The sequence below is a fragment of the Microtus pennsylvanicus genome, chromosome 1 (genome assembly GCF_037038515.1).
Source record: "Microtus pennsylvanicus isolate mMicPen1 chromosome 1, mMicPen1.hap1, whole genome shotgun sequence".
Classification (NCBI taxonomy): Eukaryota; Metazoa; Chordata; class Mammalia; order Rodentia; family Cricetidae; genus Microtus; species Microtus pennsylvanicus.
In genome coordinates this window covers 62,553,879-62,570,924 of record NC_134579.1, presented here as the reverse complement: position 1 = coordinate 62,570,924, position 17,046 = coordinate 62,553,879, and the positions used below count along the sequence as shown (strand labels likewise).

Genomic DNA, 17,046 nt, shown 5'->3' with positions numbered 1-17,046 from the left:
CCAAGACAGAAAAACTGCCTCCAGGAACCCTGCATGTAGCTTCCATGTATCAATTGATAAAATAGTGGCTACTTGCATTTAATTTTGCTACATTTACTTTTCTTTGCTTCCTCATTTTTTTATGGGAGGCATGTGCATATGTGGCGGTCAAAGGACAGCTTACAGTAATCAGTTGTCTCCTTCCATGGTTTAGATCCTTGATATGGAACTTAGGTCATCAGACTTGGGAGCTTTTTCTCACTAAGCCACCTCACCAGCCTGTATTATATTTTAATTGGCAAATAATTATGTATAGATATGGATACACTGTAATTGTGTGTTTGTGGTGCTGGAAATTGAACCGAGTGCTTTTGCATGGTAGACAAGTCTACCACTGGGCTACATTTCCAGCCTTTGCTTTTGTGAGACAAGATCTTGCTATATAACTCAGGCCAACACGGAACTTGCCGTATAGGCTAGGAGGCCGGCCTTGAACTCATCATTCGCCAGCCGTTGCTACCCAAGTATTGAGAGAGCAGCTTCTAAAAGAGCCCTGTGATGGGAAGGTCTTAGCAAGCCTGTCAGATGAGTGCATAGTCAGAGGTTCATTGTTAACTGGAAGTACTCAGTGTTGCTGGCACTTCACCTTCTTCCAGGCCAGTTTGTTGTGATGAAAGGCAGTTTCTGGGCGGTGCTCCTGTCAGTCTACACTGCTATCGCTCTGTGTCAGGCTCAGCTTAGCCATGACTCACAGGGTGTTGTCACTTCAGCCTCTTAAGAACCAGGCCAGGTTTCTTGTAGATCTTGACACATTTCCACATGGGCCTGAGCTGGAGGGAGGAAAGGGAAGCACAGCTGCAGGACATCTGGTCAGGACAGCTCTCAAGAGGCTTACAGGAGGCGTCCAGGCAAACAGGGATGCCTCGTTCCCTGTCTTCTTCTATTCAGCGATTTTCCACTGTGCCATTCTTTATCGTAGGCAGAAGTGACATTTGATCATAGAGCTTCTTCTATCCCCAGTTTCTGGATGGTGCCTAATAATTCATCATTCAAAAGAAATTTGTTGTTTCATGCAGACTGTATTACCCAAGAAAATGCAAATTTGGGGCTAACAGGTGGTTCTTCAGATAAAGGCACTTGTCACCAGACTTGACAACTTGAGTCCAATCCCCAGGGCTTGTGTGGTAGAAAGAGGGAGCTAGCGCCCACAAGTTGTCCTTTGACTTCCCCCTCCTCCACATATATGTACACGTGCACACACACACACACACACACACACACACACACACACACACAAATAACTGTAGTAAAATTTTGTAATGCAGCTGTTCCTACTGGGACTGGAGAGGTAGACAAGCCCACATCTAAACAGGACATCAGTTGTTCTGACTCTCAGGATAGGGAGGTGTTAGATACTTCCTGCTTAACTAGACAGAAAAGTGGGTTTTCTTTTAGAGAGAGAGATTCTGTGTGTTTATCAGTTGAGAATTCTGAGCCAGCTTTAGGTGGTGACCCTGAAAGAAGAAGTGGCATGGTGACTCACAACTGTAATCCAGTGCCAGAAGGCTGAGGCAAGCGCACTTTACCAAAGACCGCTTTTCCCATTGCACCTGCTATGTTTCTGTGATAGATGCAGGGTTCGATAAGCTGGCGGTGGTGACGCCTGCCTGTAATTCCAGCATTTGGAAGTTAGAGGCAGCAGGTGCCTCACAAGTAGGAGGCCACCCTATGTTCTAGGCCAGCCAGTGCTACATGAGACCCTGTCTTAACTTCCCAATACCCTCATATACTTCAGAATCAAACCAAACAAAAAGTCTGTATAGGTTACCCATTCCCAGTCTGCTAAAATACTTTAGATTTCACGGCATTTGTATTTCAGGTTAGGAATTTGTAATCAGTAAAGTCTAAGTGTGTATTCCCAAATCCCAAAAGACGGGAATCTGACAGCCCTGGCCACAGGCACTTCAGCTAACTCGATTTGGATAGGAGTCTTCCTCAGCCAAGTCTCTCAAGCCCTCTGCACACAGTCAAGACAGGGAAAGGGCAGTGTGTGGGCTGCAGTGCTGGCGAGTAAGTTTCGGGGCAGGAGATGAACTGTGGCCATTGTTCACAGTGGTGTTTTCTGCATTTCTTTATTGCCATTGGCTCATCTTGGTGAAAGGTATGCTCTGTAATTACTGGTTTGCTGAGTGCATTTGTGTCTCTCAAATACTGGTTCAGACATTTTCTACATTTTTTTTTTTGAGCAGTTAAAAGAAAATGGAGGCACAGAGTTCAGCTAAAGTCAATTCGAGGAAAAGGAGAAAAGAGGCACCTGGCCCTAATGGAGCAACAGAGGAAGATGGCATTCCTTCAAAAGTGCAGCACTGCTCAGTCGTAAGTGAAGTTGGCCGGGAGCACCTGGGGACGGAGGTAGACAGCGGTGGAGCACGGACACTGGTGTTAGTGCTCTAGGTAGCGTGAATGGTGAAGGATGGTGAAGGATGGTGTGCTTTCTTGCCATCTTATGAATGAGCTCAGTCGTAGAAGCTTTACATGGACATTGAAAAAAAATGACTAGGATAATTTGGAAGATATACAAGTATCAAACCAAAAATCAAATTTGTAGTAACAAAATAGGGACATTTCAGTTTCTGCTAGTAATTGGGTGTGGGTATCATCTCATGATGTCAGTGTCCCGTGTCCTCCTGTCCTCTCTGTGTCATTTCTGCACTTCACTGGCTCCTTTGTACACCTCCATCTCTGTTCTTCCGAGACTATCTGTAGCCAAGCCTTAGACCCCATTTCAAACTCTCTCTCTCTCTCTCTCTCTCTCTCTCTCTCTCTCTCTCTCTCTTTCTCTCTCTCAAAAAACAAATGATTCACTGGGCATGGTGGTTGCACACTGGAGGCAGAGGCAGGCAGATCTCTGAGTTTGAGGCCAGCCTAGTCTACAGAGCAAGTTCCAGGACAGCCAGAGCTACACAGAGAAGCCCTATCTCTTATAACCAAAAATAAGTAAATCAATCAATCAATCACAAAATTATTTATAAAAATTAAAATTTATCCTATCTAAGTATATTTCACTCATAAATATATGTGGTATGTATATATGTATAAGTAAAGCACCTAAACTGAGGAAAAGCCAGGGTTCTGCTTGTGACTATGGTTCCACAGTCCCTTTTCAGCCAACACGTATTGAGAACCTCTGGGTACCAGTTGCTGCTACTGAGATTGCAAAGATGAGGCTATGACCCAGTTGTGGTAAATACTTATAATCTGAACAGTTGAGGCTGAGCCAGGAGGATTTAAGAAACTGGGCTATATAGTTCATGGCCAGCCTTTGTTTCAAAAACAAAACCAGTAACAATAACAACAACAAAGGCAAGAAAAGGAGACAGTCACAAGTCATATATAGGTGAAAAGTACCAGCTAGGAGGAAACTGAAGGTACCAAGAAGTTGACATTAACTGAGGGATGGGGGAAGTAATTTGTTCTGACCCATGGCCCACAGACCATGTGTGGCCAAGGAGAGCTATGGGGCAGCCCAGCACACTTAACCTGGGGCTTGAAAGATGGTCAGTGGTTACCGGCACTGGCTTAACTCCCAGCATCCATGTGGTGACTCACAACCAACTGTAACTCCAGTTCCAGGGCATCTGATGCCTTCCTTTGACCTCTGCCAACACCAGGCATATAAGCTGCACACAAACATATGTGCAAGCAAAACGCCCACAAGCGAAATAAAAAATAAAAAGCCTTGGGGCTGGAGAGATGGCTCAGAGGTTAAGAGCATTGCCTGCTCTTCCAAAGGTCCTGAGTTCAATTCCCGGCAACCACATGGTGGCTCACAACCATCTGTAATGGGGTCTGGTGCCCTCTTCTGGCCTGTAGGCGTACACACAGACAGAATATTGTATACGTAATAAATAAATATATAAATATTTAAAAATAAATAAATAAAAAGCCTTGAGGGGCTGGAGACATGGCTCAGTGGTTGAGAGCATTGACTGCTCTTCCAGAGGACCAAGGTTCAATTTCCAGCACCCACATGGCAGCTCACACCTGTCTGTAACTCCAGGGCTTCTGACACCCTCATGCAGATATGCCAATGAATACAAAATTTATATATATATATATATGCCTCGTCAAAATAGTGAATTTTTTTTTTTAATTTGGGACATTTTCCCCCTCCCTCCCTCCCTCCCTCCCTTGCTTTCTTGTCATTGCACAGCCCTTGAGCACGAACTTTGTAAATGGTAACTCGTCATTTCATAATGTCAAAAGATTGAACATCCCTGCTAGGGGATAGAAACTCCCCGCTCCATTGTTCTCATCTCTTTCTCTAGAGCCTTTCCCCTGGCATTATGAAAATAATGATTATTCTGCAAGGACCTGGTTTTTTTATGTAGACTGTTTGGGCAAAAGAGAATTGCTCTGTGGCCATCAGAAACCTGTGCTAATGAATACTCAGAGATAGATAGGACAAGGAAGAGCAGCAGTAGGAAGCTGCTGAAGTTTAGGTTCATGTTGATGTTGCCACAGGTCAAACCCAGGGCACAGTTCAACATGTGTGTGTGTGTCTATCCCGTTTGAAGTGTTCCTTCATGCTCCCTGCCGTTCAGTCTCCTCAGCCAAATTTTAATAGAGCATTCATGAAACAAGTAGAAAGCTTGCGTTTATTAAAACATAGTGCACTCAGCTAAAAGACCAGATCTTGTGAACACCGAAAGGCTGTATCAGTGGTGTGCTGGAGACAGTTACTAAATAGTCAGAAAATTCATTAGTTGATTAAACCATTGATTGCTTGGAACACTACATGTCAAAGCCAGACAAAACACCACAAGGAAACTGCAACTTAAAGTCTCTCACAAACTGAGATGCAAAAAACCCTTAACAGTATATTAGCAGATTGAATCCACGAACAAAGCCTAGGCAAGCACTATGCTGTCTTCACGGGGCTGCAAGATGGATTTAATGGAACACACTATAATTAATCGATGAAGGAAAGAATAAACATGATTATTTCAGTAGTCCCAGTTTCTTGGAACTGAGCTTAGGTTCTCAGTCAGATTGCTCGGTTTTTTCCTGAAACCACCAGAAAGACATTTGCTTTCCATGCTGTGGTTTATTCAGTCTGAAGAAGGTTTTCACTTTGGAGCACTTTCTCCCTTCTTGGTGTTATAGAGTTTCCGTCACATCGTGGAATAACTGTCTGTTCTTTAGAGCTGTGCTATTTTGAGCACTTCAGTGTACACCATTGCATCTGACTTAATTTTCTGTCATGTTCTTGTTCAGGGCTTACGGCAGCCAGCTCCTTTTTCTGATGAAATTGAAGTTGACTTTAGTAAGCCCTATGTCAGGGTAACGATGGAAGAAGCCTGCAGAGGAACTCCTTGTAAGTAACCGCTTAACTGTTTTGTTTGCTACAGTCTTTAGCGTGCTAGTCTGCCACAGTGTTCTGTTGCAGAGGATAGCCTCGTTCTATAAAATTGTAAACGTTTTTCCTTGTTACACATTTATTCCCTGGATTGTTGGCATTGCTATCATGAAACAGAAGACATAACAAAATAAAAAACCAAACCACAACAAAACCCTCACAACTATTTAGCCTGATGTCTAAGAATGTCACCCATTGGTCGGGTGCCGCTTAGCACAAAGGGTTTGGTCCTCATTGTGGCAGGAAAGAAAAGATAGATGTTAGCTCTAGCTGGATTGTGATCTTGTTTGTTTTGTGGTACAGGGAAGTCAAACCTAGAGCCTTGCTCATGATTGGCAAGTATTCTATCTACTCAGCTGTACTTCTTGCCCTATGATGTTGTCTATTTATATAAATACTGAAATATTTAATATATCAAACTGTCATATATCTTTCCTAGCCTCAGAATTTTCTCCGTAATTCTTTCTCATAGTGTTAGTCAACTATGATGTTCCTGATTTGAAGACAAAAACATCTCATTGGGAAAGATTCATCACTTAATTTTATCTTTAATGATATAATTGTATGCTTTTTAAAATGCTTGCTTTATTATTTTGAGTGCCCATTTTCTTTATTTATAGGTTTAATATATATCATTAGTTAACAATTTTGGCCAAGTAGTTTTTTAGTGAACACTCATGTGCGTGCATGTGTGTACACGTGTGTGCGTGTGCATACTGATTGTGTGTGTGTGCATTCTGTGTATATGTGGGTGTGTGTGCCACAGCACGTGTGGAAGTCAGGAAACGGTGAGTTCTTTCCTACTGTCTCCTCATGGGTTCTGGAGATCAACCCAGACTTGTGTGACAAGTGCTTTTACTTGTTGAACTGTGTCATTGGCCCCTGATAATTATAAACATATGTTCTGGGGACTCTTCTGCTTTGGACAGTTGGTTTTGGGGATTACCATAAATAGAAGCACCCAGGTGTGTGGTGGCACACCTGTAACCTCAGCTGGGGGTGGAGGCCGGAAGATCATTTCAGCTCGTCTTTGGCTACCACTAGAGAATTTGAGGCCAGCTTGAAGTTGGGACCCTGTCTCAAAATCCACCCACCTTGAAGTTGGGACCCTGTCTCAAAATCCACCCACCTTGGGCTTGGATGACTCACCCATTAACTCCAGCATCAAGGGCTTGACACCCTTTCTGGCCTCTGTGGGTATTGCATGATACACAGACATATATGCAGGCAAAATACACTCCCCCACACACACCAAAAAACAAACCCAATACAACAACCCTAAACCAAACTACCTACCCTCACCAACAAATGAAACCCCTCATAAGCATTTACTGTAAATACTGTCGAAGGCAGATATTCTTTCCTTCTCGTCTATAAATCCTCCATTCTCTTTTCCTTTTTTCTACTTCTTTATCAGTTCTGATAAGTATTCTGTTTACTCTACAAATATAGGGCTGGACTTAGCTCTAGGCAAACACAGAGTAAGAGGCCATTACAACCACAGCACATTCTCAAGCAGACGTAATGTGTTTATGAATCTTAGCTCCTCATCCCCCACCCCCACCCCCGTTGTCCTGGAACTCACAAAGACCTTCTACCTCAGCCCCTCCACCTCTATCCCAGCACTGGGATAAAGGCTCCACCTCTCCTGGATGTGACTGCTTCTGTTTGTTTTTTGTTTGTTTGTTTGTTTTGGGCAGGGTCTCTTCTGTAGCTCTGGCTGTCCTGGAACTCTCTCTGGATCAGACTGGACTCAAACTCACAGAAATCCACCTGCTTCTGCCTCCCAAGTGCTGAGATTAAAGGTGTGCACTGTGATTACTTCTTAATTGTGCTTGTTTGTTTCCTTCTAAGTGAAGAGTAGTAAAATACAGCTATACCGGCTGCTGGGCAATGTCGATGACTAGGAATCCCAAGACCCTTTGACCATGTTTGGCTGTGTAAATTATTATGATCCCTAGATTCCTAAGACAACAAAAATCTAGTTCCTGAGAACTTGTTTCCTGCAAAATATTTAGATATGGCTCACGTTGATCATAGCCTTTCTATTCATGAAGTAAATTTAATTTATTTAGTTATCGGGACAGATTTTCACTATTGTAGCCTCTTAGATTTTTAAAATTACATTTATGTACTTACTTTGTGTGTGTGTGTCTGTGTGTGTGTGTCTCTGTGTGTGTGTGTGTGTGTATGGTTGTGTGACACAGTATACATGTTGAGGTCGGGGACAACTTTCAGTAGTTGGTTTTCTTCTACCATAAGTCTTGGGAATTGAACTCAGATAGGCAGGCCTGGAGGTCAGATTCAAAATACTGACGGACAGTTCACATTTCACAGTCAGCCGTCGTAGTAGAACTTGTAGTCCACAGCTTTATGCGTTGCGTACTGACACATTCAGAATTTACACTTTGCTCAGGTCTGTTCACAGTTCTGCGGTTTGTTGTTAGCATCCGCGCATCACCGTGGTGCATCAAAAACCGACAAGAAAAGTAGTGGTGTGCTGAGGGAGAGCTCAGGGAGAGCGTGGGCTTAGCATGCCTGAGACCTGAAGACTGTGTTTAGGAAGAAAAGAAAAGAAAATGTGCTACAGTATTTCCAGGTTTTGAATCTTTTAATAGATAAACACTGATTTTAATTATTTAAAAGTTTTAGAAAAAATACTTTTTTTTTTTGAGACAGGGTTTCTCTGCATAGCTCTGACTGTCCTGGAACTCATTCTGCAGATGAGGCTAGCCTCGAACTAATAGAAATCTTCCTGTCTCCATCTCCTGAGTGCTGGGATTAAAGAGTGAGTCAGCACCACCCAGTGTAGAATGTAATTTCTAAATAATGCTGAGATTATCTTCATTATGTATATGAAAAAATTAAGAAAGCAGCTAAAGTCAACAGAAATTAAGAAGTAAGCCAGCTCTCCAGTGGGAGATAGCAAGTGCCACAGTGGAGGCTAAAGCCTAGACTCTTTGTCTTGGTCTTCTCCGCAGCTGAGAGGCGTTGCTCTTTGTGGGATTATGCTAAGCCATGAGAGGGGGCTTTTGATGACATTACTGTATCTTATTTTTTTATTAGTCTTTTTATGTGTGAGTGTTTTGCCTGCATGTGTGTATGCCCACCATGTATATGCCTGGTGTCAGAGAAGGCCAGAAGAGGGCATCGGATCCCTGAGACCTGGAGTGACAGGTGGTAGCAAGCTGCCGCATAGATGCTAGGAACCGAACTTCAGTCGTCAGAGAGAGAGCCACAAGTTTGGGGGTTTAGCGAGCTCTTCTGTAAAGTTGGCCAACTGGTTTGACCTCTTGTTTTTTTCTCGCATCTTCCTCTTGCTCTATCTTTTCTTATGTTAGATAAGAATATATTTGTGTCAATGTAGGACAAGGAATAAAACACAAAAGGCCCTTGTGCCAGTCAGGGAATTCTAATAACTGTGAAACTTAAGGGAGCCTAAGAGGGAGGGTGTGCACTGTAGAAGTCTTTAGTCAGAGGTAGAGCTGTGATAGAGCAGGTGAGCTCACCTTCAGGCATCTATTGGAAGATGGTGAAGCAGCAGTGGGTTTAACAGGGATCAAAGGCGGGGCTTCCAGGACTGTGTCTGAGACGGTGTCTCAGCAGACAGGGAATTGAGCCTGGCTTGAGAGGGTGTCTCAGCAGACAGGGAACTGAGCCTGGCTTGAGAGGGTGTCTCAGCAGACAGGGAATTGAGCCTGGCTCAGTTTACTTAGCCAGAGTAATGCAGCCACCTTTTTTATAACCTAGAGGGCAAGGGCAACAGGAGATTGCTCTTAGTAAGCTGAGACGGTTGCCAATCGGGGTGTGCTTTATTTGGTTAAAGAATTTCTGGTGCTTGCTTTTCTCAAGACCTGTGCAACAGTGGCTCCTGCTGACCACTTGGTTAATATAGCAGCCTGTGTTACTGAACACTGGAGGTGAGGTCTCAGCACACTGAGCTGTCAATGGCCGGGAAGGACGCTGTAGAGGTAACAGGACACATGGAGGTGTAGGTTGGCTGGAGAAAGGTTCCGTGATGGTTTACTGTGCTGGCAAGCAACTTCCCTCAGTAACGTTAGCTTTTCCACTCTCTGGACAGTGTAATTCCTCGGCCAGGCTGCCCTTGTTTTGCCCTGGCTATACTGTAATATGTTCATAGCTTTTACCGTCTTCTAGCCTTTACCTTTTGGGATCAAGTGTCATATAATAGCCCCTTTAGCCTTGCTTGGGAAAATCCAATGTTAGTTTCTTCATTAGTTCAAGGATTAAGATTGTATATGTTTGATTTTTTTTTATTTATTTTTGCTTGTTTGGTTTTGTAACAGGGTTTCTCTATCACAAACTGGAACTCACTCTGTAGACCAGGCTGGCCTTGAACTCATATCCTCCTACCTCTGCCTCCCAAGTGCTGGGATTAAAGGTGAGTGCCACCACTGCCCAGCTGATTGTACGACTCATGTTTTATTTTACTTTGTCCTATAGATGAATAAGCTTAAAGAGGAAGGTAACTGGTTGACACTTTGAGCTGACCCTTATATTATAGAACAGTATTAATGGTTTACTTTATTCCAAAAGTTTGGGCTATCAAATGACTCAGTGGTAAAGGAACCTGCTTCCCAGACTGACAGCCTGAGTTCACGTCCAGAGCCTTTCTGCTGTTGTCTACATGTCACATGGCGTTCTTGTATGTGCGCAGTCTCTGTTTCTGTGTCATACACACACATACATACTAGACAAAAGCTTAAACAATACAAACAAAAATGTGTTCCCTGTATTGTAAAATGAATACGTCTTGATGATATGACATCCACAGAGTACTGAAAGAATGTAATGGGAGCCATCTTCCTCTTCCTGCTCGTGTCTCCCAGCCGCATGTGTCCCTCCTACAGCAGCCAGTGTGGCCCTTAGCTTACATCCCCTCCCACCTTGTCATGATTCAGTTTCCAATGAAATGTCTTCACGCCTTTGCTATTGCAAATAATACCACAGTGGAAGTATATCTGAAAGAGAGTTTCCCAGAATGAGATGGCCAGGTCAAAGGAGCCAGGCATTTCTCATTTGTCTTTGGTAAATATTGCTAAATTTCCTTTCTAAGAAATTATGAGCTAGGCGGTGGTGGCACACGCCTTTAATCCCAGCACTTGAGAGGCTGAGACAGATGGATCTCTGTGAGTTTGAGGCCAGCCTGATTTACAAAAGGAGTCCCAGGCCAGGCTCCAAAGCTACAGAGAAACCCTGTCTTGAAAAAAAAAATTATATGCTTGTGAAAAAAAAAAACTATTTTAAAAACCCAAACCTCTTGATAACCATTTCCTCTTCCCTGATCCACAGCCCTTAAGAGTTTTTAATTAGCAATAATCATGCCCCGAATAAGCCTCATTGGCTGGGATACAACTGTGCAAAGCTTACAGCCCTTGGGACAGGAGGGAGAAGTTGTGCCCTTCTGATCTGTCCATCAGATGGGGCTCTGGCCCTTCTTCCTAAAGAGGGGCCAGTGTTCCTACTGCTGGCCTCTACGCCTGCAGTGAAACAGCTCGTCTTCAGTGTCAAAGTGACCGAGTTCCTTAGATTGCTGGGATTTCTCATTTGGAGCACAGCAAGCGTTATGCCAGTGTTTGTTTTATTTATTTATTTAGCCTTGGAATTGGTTTCATACACTGGGAGATAATTTTCTGACTTTACATAGACCACTACCACTAAAAATAACTCAACAGACAGTTCTTTTTTTATTCAAATTAATGGAAAAATGAAAAGCCATAATGAAAAGTCCTAAAATATTTATATTTTCAAGCACTTCATTTATCTGAGAAGTGTCCCGTCGTGCTTACTAGGAGGGAGAAATGCTTCCAGGCTGTTCTGCTCTGATTATATATCTGTCCTCCCTCTACTTCAGCCAAACCTCCAGATCATTATTACTTTCAGGCAGCAGTGGGCTTTGTTTGGTTGGTTTTTTGAGACAGGGTCTCACTACATAGCCCTGGCTGGCCTAGAACTTGCTATGTAGACCAGGCTAACCTTGAACTCAGATCCACTAGGCTGTGCCTTCCAGGTGCTGGGATTAAATACATGCACCACGGGGACTGGAGAGATGGCTCAGAGGTTAAGAGCACTGACTTTTCCTTCCAGAGGTCCTGAGTTCAATTCCCAGCAACCACATGGTGGCTCACAGCCATCTGTACTGAGATCTGGTGCCCTCTGCTGGCGTGTAGGCACCCATGCAGGCAGAACACTGTATACATAAAAAAAATATATACCTGTGCCTACTAGGATTAATTTTCAAAGCAAAGTGTTAATTATTAACAAGCACAGCAAACTGAAAACGAGAGTCAGAACAGTTTCGTTATGTTCCATTTAAACACAGAGCATAATAAACACAGGAAGATGGCTCCCATTACGTTCTTTCAGTACTCTGTGGATGTCACACCATCCAGACGTGTTCATTTTACAGTACAGGAAATACATTTTTATTTCTGACTTGAAATGTCATAAATTTCAGGTGAGAGCTTAGAGCTTAGTGGTTAAGAGTATGTGCTGCTCCTGCAGAACACCAGAGTTCAGCTCCCAGCCCCCATATTGGACAGTTCACAGCCGCTTATTATATGTCTCTGGGACAGGTACGTGTACTTACATGCACATACTCCCTCATACACATAATTCAAAGTTAATCTTTTCTTTAAGGTGAGGATTTTGAAGTTCAGAATATGTATATGTATTGCCAGGCAGTGGTGGCCACATGCCTTTAATCCCAGCACTCAGGAGGCAGAGGTCAATGGACCTCTGTGAGTTTATGGTCAGACTGATCTACAGAGCAAATTCCAGGAAAGGCTCCAAATCTACACCGAGAAACCCTGTCTCGAAAAACAAACAAAAAAATGTGTTCATTGACTATATGTTTAGCATTACTTCTAAGGTAGTATTAAGGGAAAAGTACTCAATCCTTATAAAAACATGGAGAGAGAAATTGCTGCTCTCACTAAGGGAAATCCTGTGTTGTTCGGGAAATCTTCTGTACTCATTTACTGAGATTGTGTGATAGTAAAATCACTTATGTTTGCATTTATTTTATTTTATGGTAGTGGGGGCTGGCCTTAGGGCCTTATGCAAGATCTCTACTATTGGGTTATTTTTTATTGTGAGACAGGGTCTCCCTGCATTGTTCAGACTGGCCTTGATGTCACTATGTAGTCCAAGCTGCCTCAGCTGTCAGCGTGGCCAGGATTACAGTGTCACCAGGCCTGGCCCCAGAGAACGGACGAGAATGAAATGAATGAGAGTCCCACAGTGCTGCGGTCACAGCGTCCAGGTGTGAGGGGGTTAAGTAAATGTATTTTTGTGATGAGTTCTTTTATTTGGATTCAGGTGAGCGGCCTGTGAGAGTTTATGCGGATGGAATATTTGACTTATTTCACTCCGGTCATGCCCGGGCTCTGATGCAAGCGAAGAACCTTTTCCCTAATACCTACCTCATTGTGGGAGGTAAGAGGGCATCGGATGGTTCTGGGTGGCATTCTCTCTTTGTGGGAGGTAAGAGGGCATGGGATGGTTCTCGGTGTTGTTCTCTCTTTGTGGGAGATAAGAAAACATCAGATGGTTCTGGGTGTTGCTCAGAAAGAGCAGTCTCCCTCCTGCTTGTGTGACTTGAGTGCAGTCATCGGCCCGATTTCATTTATGAAAGGAAGGGTGTGGCACAAGCTGCCCCAGATAGGATCTATAGCGTAGCTCAGCCTGGGGAGGGCAGCAGCAGGCGCACTGAGAGGGCCTGGATTATCTCGCAGTTCATAGCTGAGGTTCCACGGTAACAGAGGGGCTCTGATCTCTACTTAAAAACACCTCATCAGCTTTGACTTCACAGAGCTAGAAAAGTCTGCCAAGCAAACGTTATGGTCAAGTCCAGTTTTAGAAAAATAAGAAAGCGTTTTTAAAATTTATGTGTAGGAGTAGGCTTGTTAGTTTTTTGTTTTGCTTTGTTTGGTTAGTTGGTTGGTCTTTATGTGTGTTTCTGTACCACATGTGTGCCTGGTGCCTGAGAAATTCAGAGGAGGACATTAGATCCATGGGACTAAAAGACAGGTGTGAGCCACCATTGAGTGCTGGGAATCAAACTTGAGTATTTTATAAGAGCAGCCAGTGTTCTTAGCTGCTGAGCCATCTCTCCAGCTCAAAAAACTCTACTGGTGTTCATTTCAAAGTCAAAATCTGAGTTCCGTTTTACCTTCTTTTCAAAAGTGTGAGCCTTAGTGTAGTTAGTTATGAAAAACATTGGTACCCAGGCTGAACTACATCCAAAAGGTTCTTCTCCTGACTGGATGGGGATGGCCTAGAAAGTAGAAGACGGGGAAGGTTGGTGACTGGGGAAGGGTAGACAGAGGGGTCTTGACTTACGACTTTGGTCCTGTGAACCCAGTCTGCAGTGACGAGCTAACGCACAACTTCAAGGGCTTCACTGTGATGAACGAAAACGAGCGTTACGACGCCGTGCAGCACTGCCGCTATGTGGACGAGGTGGTGAGGAACGCCCCCTGGACACTGACGCCTGAGTTCCTGGCCGAGCACCGGGTAAGAAACTGGCCATGTACTCATTCCTAGTTCCAGTGTCCCCTCGGTGCCTGAGACAAAAGGCTAGTCTATCCATCATGTATCTTTATGGCCGCTGTGTTCTAGTTGCTCCCCACAGCCATCTTGTGGGGATAGCTATTCTTTGCTTTACATATAGAGAACGAGGCCCAGAGAAACTGATGCAGTGCTCCAGGTACACTGTTAGCAGAACGTCAATTAACTGTCTGGATACCTGGCGTTTTCCCCTGCACAATAGGTGTGACCTACCCTTATTGTGTGTTCATCTCTTTAGAATAGCCATAGTTCTAGCCATATATTGACGGAGTTTATCTATCTGGGCTAGAAGACAGTTCAGCAGGTAGAGACACTTGCTGCCCAGTCTGATGACATGAATTTGAACCCTGGACCCACATGCTAGAAGGGAGAACTGACTCCTGCAAGTTACCCTCTGGCCTACATGTACACATTCATGAACAAGTTGTACACATACAAAATAAATATATTTAATTTTTTAGTGTAAAAAAAGATGTTTATATTGCAAAGCCAAGAGACTGAAGCGGGAGGACCACAGGTTTGAGGCCAGCTTGGGCTACTTAATAAAGACTTTGTCTCAAAAACAAGCAAACATATGCTGGAGAGATGACTCAATTTTAAAAAAGTGTTTGTGTTCTTTCAAAAGACCAGAGTTTATTCCCAGCACCCACGTGGGGTGGCTTGTAATTCCAGCTGCAGAGGATCCAGTGTCCTCTTCTGGGCTCCATAGAGCTCCATAGACAACTGTATACACACGCACGCACGCACGCACACTACTGATAAAATCTTTTTCAAAGGGGCCGGAGAGATGACTGTGTGGGCAAGAGCACTTGCTCTTGTTTTGTACAGGATCTGAGTCTAGATCCCAGCCCCACATGGTAGCTCACAACTGTCTATAACTCCAGTTCCGAAGGATCCAACACCTTATGGCCTCCATGGACACCAGGCACACACAAAATATAAAAATAATACCTTTCAAAAAGACAAACAAAAACTGAATTCAAGAAGAAGTCTTTGCATTTAGGAAATAGCACATGTTCTCTTCTGTTTATTTTTTATTTATCTTATTGATTTTATTGAGCTATACATTCTTCTCTGCTCCCCTCCCTTCCTCTCCTCTCCTGTTGATTTAAGTTTACTTTCAGCTTTGGTTTGGGGCTAGAAATTGTTTGGGAACAATAACCAGGGGTGTTTTTCACCCTTGTTTAAGAAGTAATTATTATTAAAAACCCCCTGCTGGGCTGGAGAGATGGCTTGGTGGTTAAGAGCAGTGGCTGCTCTTCTAGAGGTACTGAGTTCAATTCCCAGCACCCACATGGTGGCTCACAACCATGAGCTCTGGTGCTCTCTTCTGGAATGCGGGCATACATGGAGACAGAATGTTGTATACATAATAAATAAATAAATCTTAAAAAAAAAAAACAAGCCTGCCTTTGAATTCTCCTGTATTGAAGCATGCTTCCTACAAAGGTGGGCATGAGCCGGGTGGTGGTGGCTCACACCTTTAATCCCAGCACTCAAGAGGCAGAGGGAGGTGGATCTCTATGAGTTCGAGACCAGCCTTGTTTACAAGATTTGGTCCTAGGACAGGTTCCAAAGCTACAGAGAAACCCTGTCTTGAAAAACCAAAATAATAATAATAATAATACACAGAAAACCAAAGGTGGCCATAAAAGGGATGAATTTGTTACAGTGGTTAGAGACCCTCAAGTTTGAGAAACAGTGTACATATTGTTACTTCTCTGCATGGTGTGTGGATCATTGCAGGAGGCAGGAAGGAACAAAGCCGCCATGCTTCTGAAGCAGTACTTGAGTAGGCCGGAAGCCAGTGGAGATTTACTGTAACTGTTTAGGATTAGGACAGACCATTTACTACATTTTATTTACTTTATTGTGTGTATGTATTGGGCCACAGCACACACATAAAGATGGAAGAACAGCGTGGGGGCGCCAGTTTTCTCAGGGATGAAATGGGATAACGAGGCTTGGCAGCAGGTGCCTTTACCTGCTCGCCAACTCACCAGCCCAGGACAGACCTTTGTGGTTCTCCAGGTTTCCTCCACCAGCTCTTAACAGTGGAACCCAGGGTGATGAGCAAGGCATTCTCTGCAGCACAGCTGGCCCCAGACAGAGGTGCAGAGGAGAACTTGCTATGCCCCCTTCCTCCTTGTGAGCAGTAAATCTCCACCACGTGGCTCGCTTGCTGCCGAGCCTTTACTTTGCTATCCTGTCAGCTTGTTCATGGGTGATGGAGAGGTTAGCTTAGGTCCTGAGGAGCTTGCTTCACACTTGTGCAGCATGTGGGGGTTGGGTTTGCTTGAGTTAGTATTGCATTAACAAAGGTTTACGGGCTGTCCAGAGAGAGTCACTAGATGAGGGTTTGCAATCTTCCTAAAAGACATCTATTTACAGCAACGCGGTGATAAACACTTGTCGCTTTGGGTTTTCCATTTCTCGGTAGAACAAATACCGTTCTGGAAAAAGACATTAGTTGCTATTTATAAATACTCCTTTTCTTGGGAAGTAAGAGAAGAAGCAGTTAGCTAAGCAATAACGAAATCTTTCACCCTTTTAGAAGCCTTTTTGTGGCCCATTTCTACAGATCCAGAAAGACAGGGAAATTCCCTTCTTTCTAGGCTCTGTCTACTAACTGGCTTACCAGAAGCCTGTCCTGCTCCACTGACCATAGCGTGCTGGTGGCGTACGGAGGGAGGCAGCACCTCTCTCTTAGACCAGGAGAAGAAACTGGCAAGCTTCCTATGTAGAAGCCATAGATAATGAGGTTGCTTTCCAGACAGATTGTGGAATGTATGAAGCAGGCAAAAGGGTACAGAGAAAAGGTGGTTTTGAGGTGTGACCCTTGCCAGTTTCCCTTTTCCTGAGCCCACGAATATGTGCAGGGTCTTTCCAGTGGCCGTTAGCCTGGAGATGAGCTGACGTTTTCTTATTTTCAGATTGATTTCGTAGCCCATGACGATATCCCCTATTCTTCTGCGGGGAGTGATGACGTGTATAAGCACATCAAGGAAGCAGGTGAGTGAGCCAAGGTCCAGCTTCACTTTATGGGGCCTTGGGCA

General features: G+C 43.9%; 1 protein-coding gene across 3 annotated transcripts in view; it reads left to right on the top strand.

The window, feature by feature from the left end:
* Window positions 1-17,046, top strand: part of Pcyt1a (phosphate cytidylyltransferase 1A, choline) — a 48,253-nt gene that overhangs the window by 19,103 nt on the left and 12,104 nt on the right. For all 3 annotated transcript variants that reach the window (XM_075966348.1, XM_075966358.1, XM_075966366.1), the window contains exons 2-6: window positions 2,229-2,355; window positions 5,257-5,356; window positions 12,740-12,856; window positions 13,785-13,936; window positions 16,924-17,002. In XM_075966348.1, coding sequence (XP_075822463.1) covers window positions 2,239-2,355; window positions 5,257-5,356; window positions 12,740-12,856; window positions 13,785-13,936; window positions 16,924-17,002 — 565 coding nt within the window. In that variant the 5' untranslated portion in view covers window positions 2,229-2,238. The remainder of the gene's footprint in view (window positions 1-2,228; window positions 2,356-5,256; window positions 5,357-12,739; window positions 12,857-13,784; window positions 13,937-16,923; window positions 17,003-17,046) is intronic.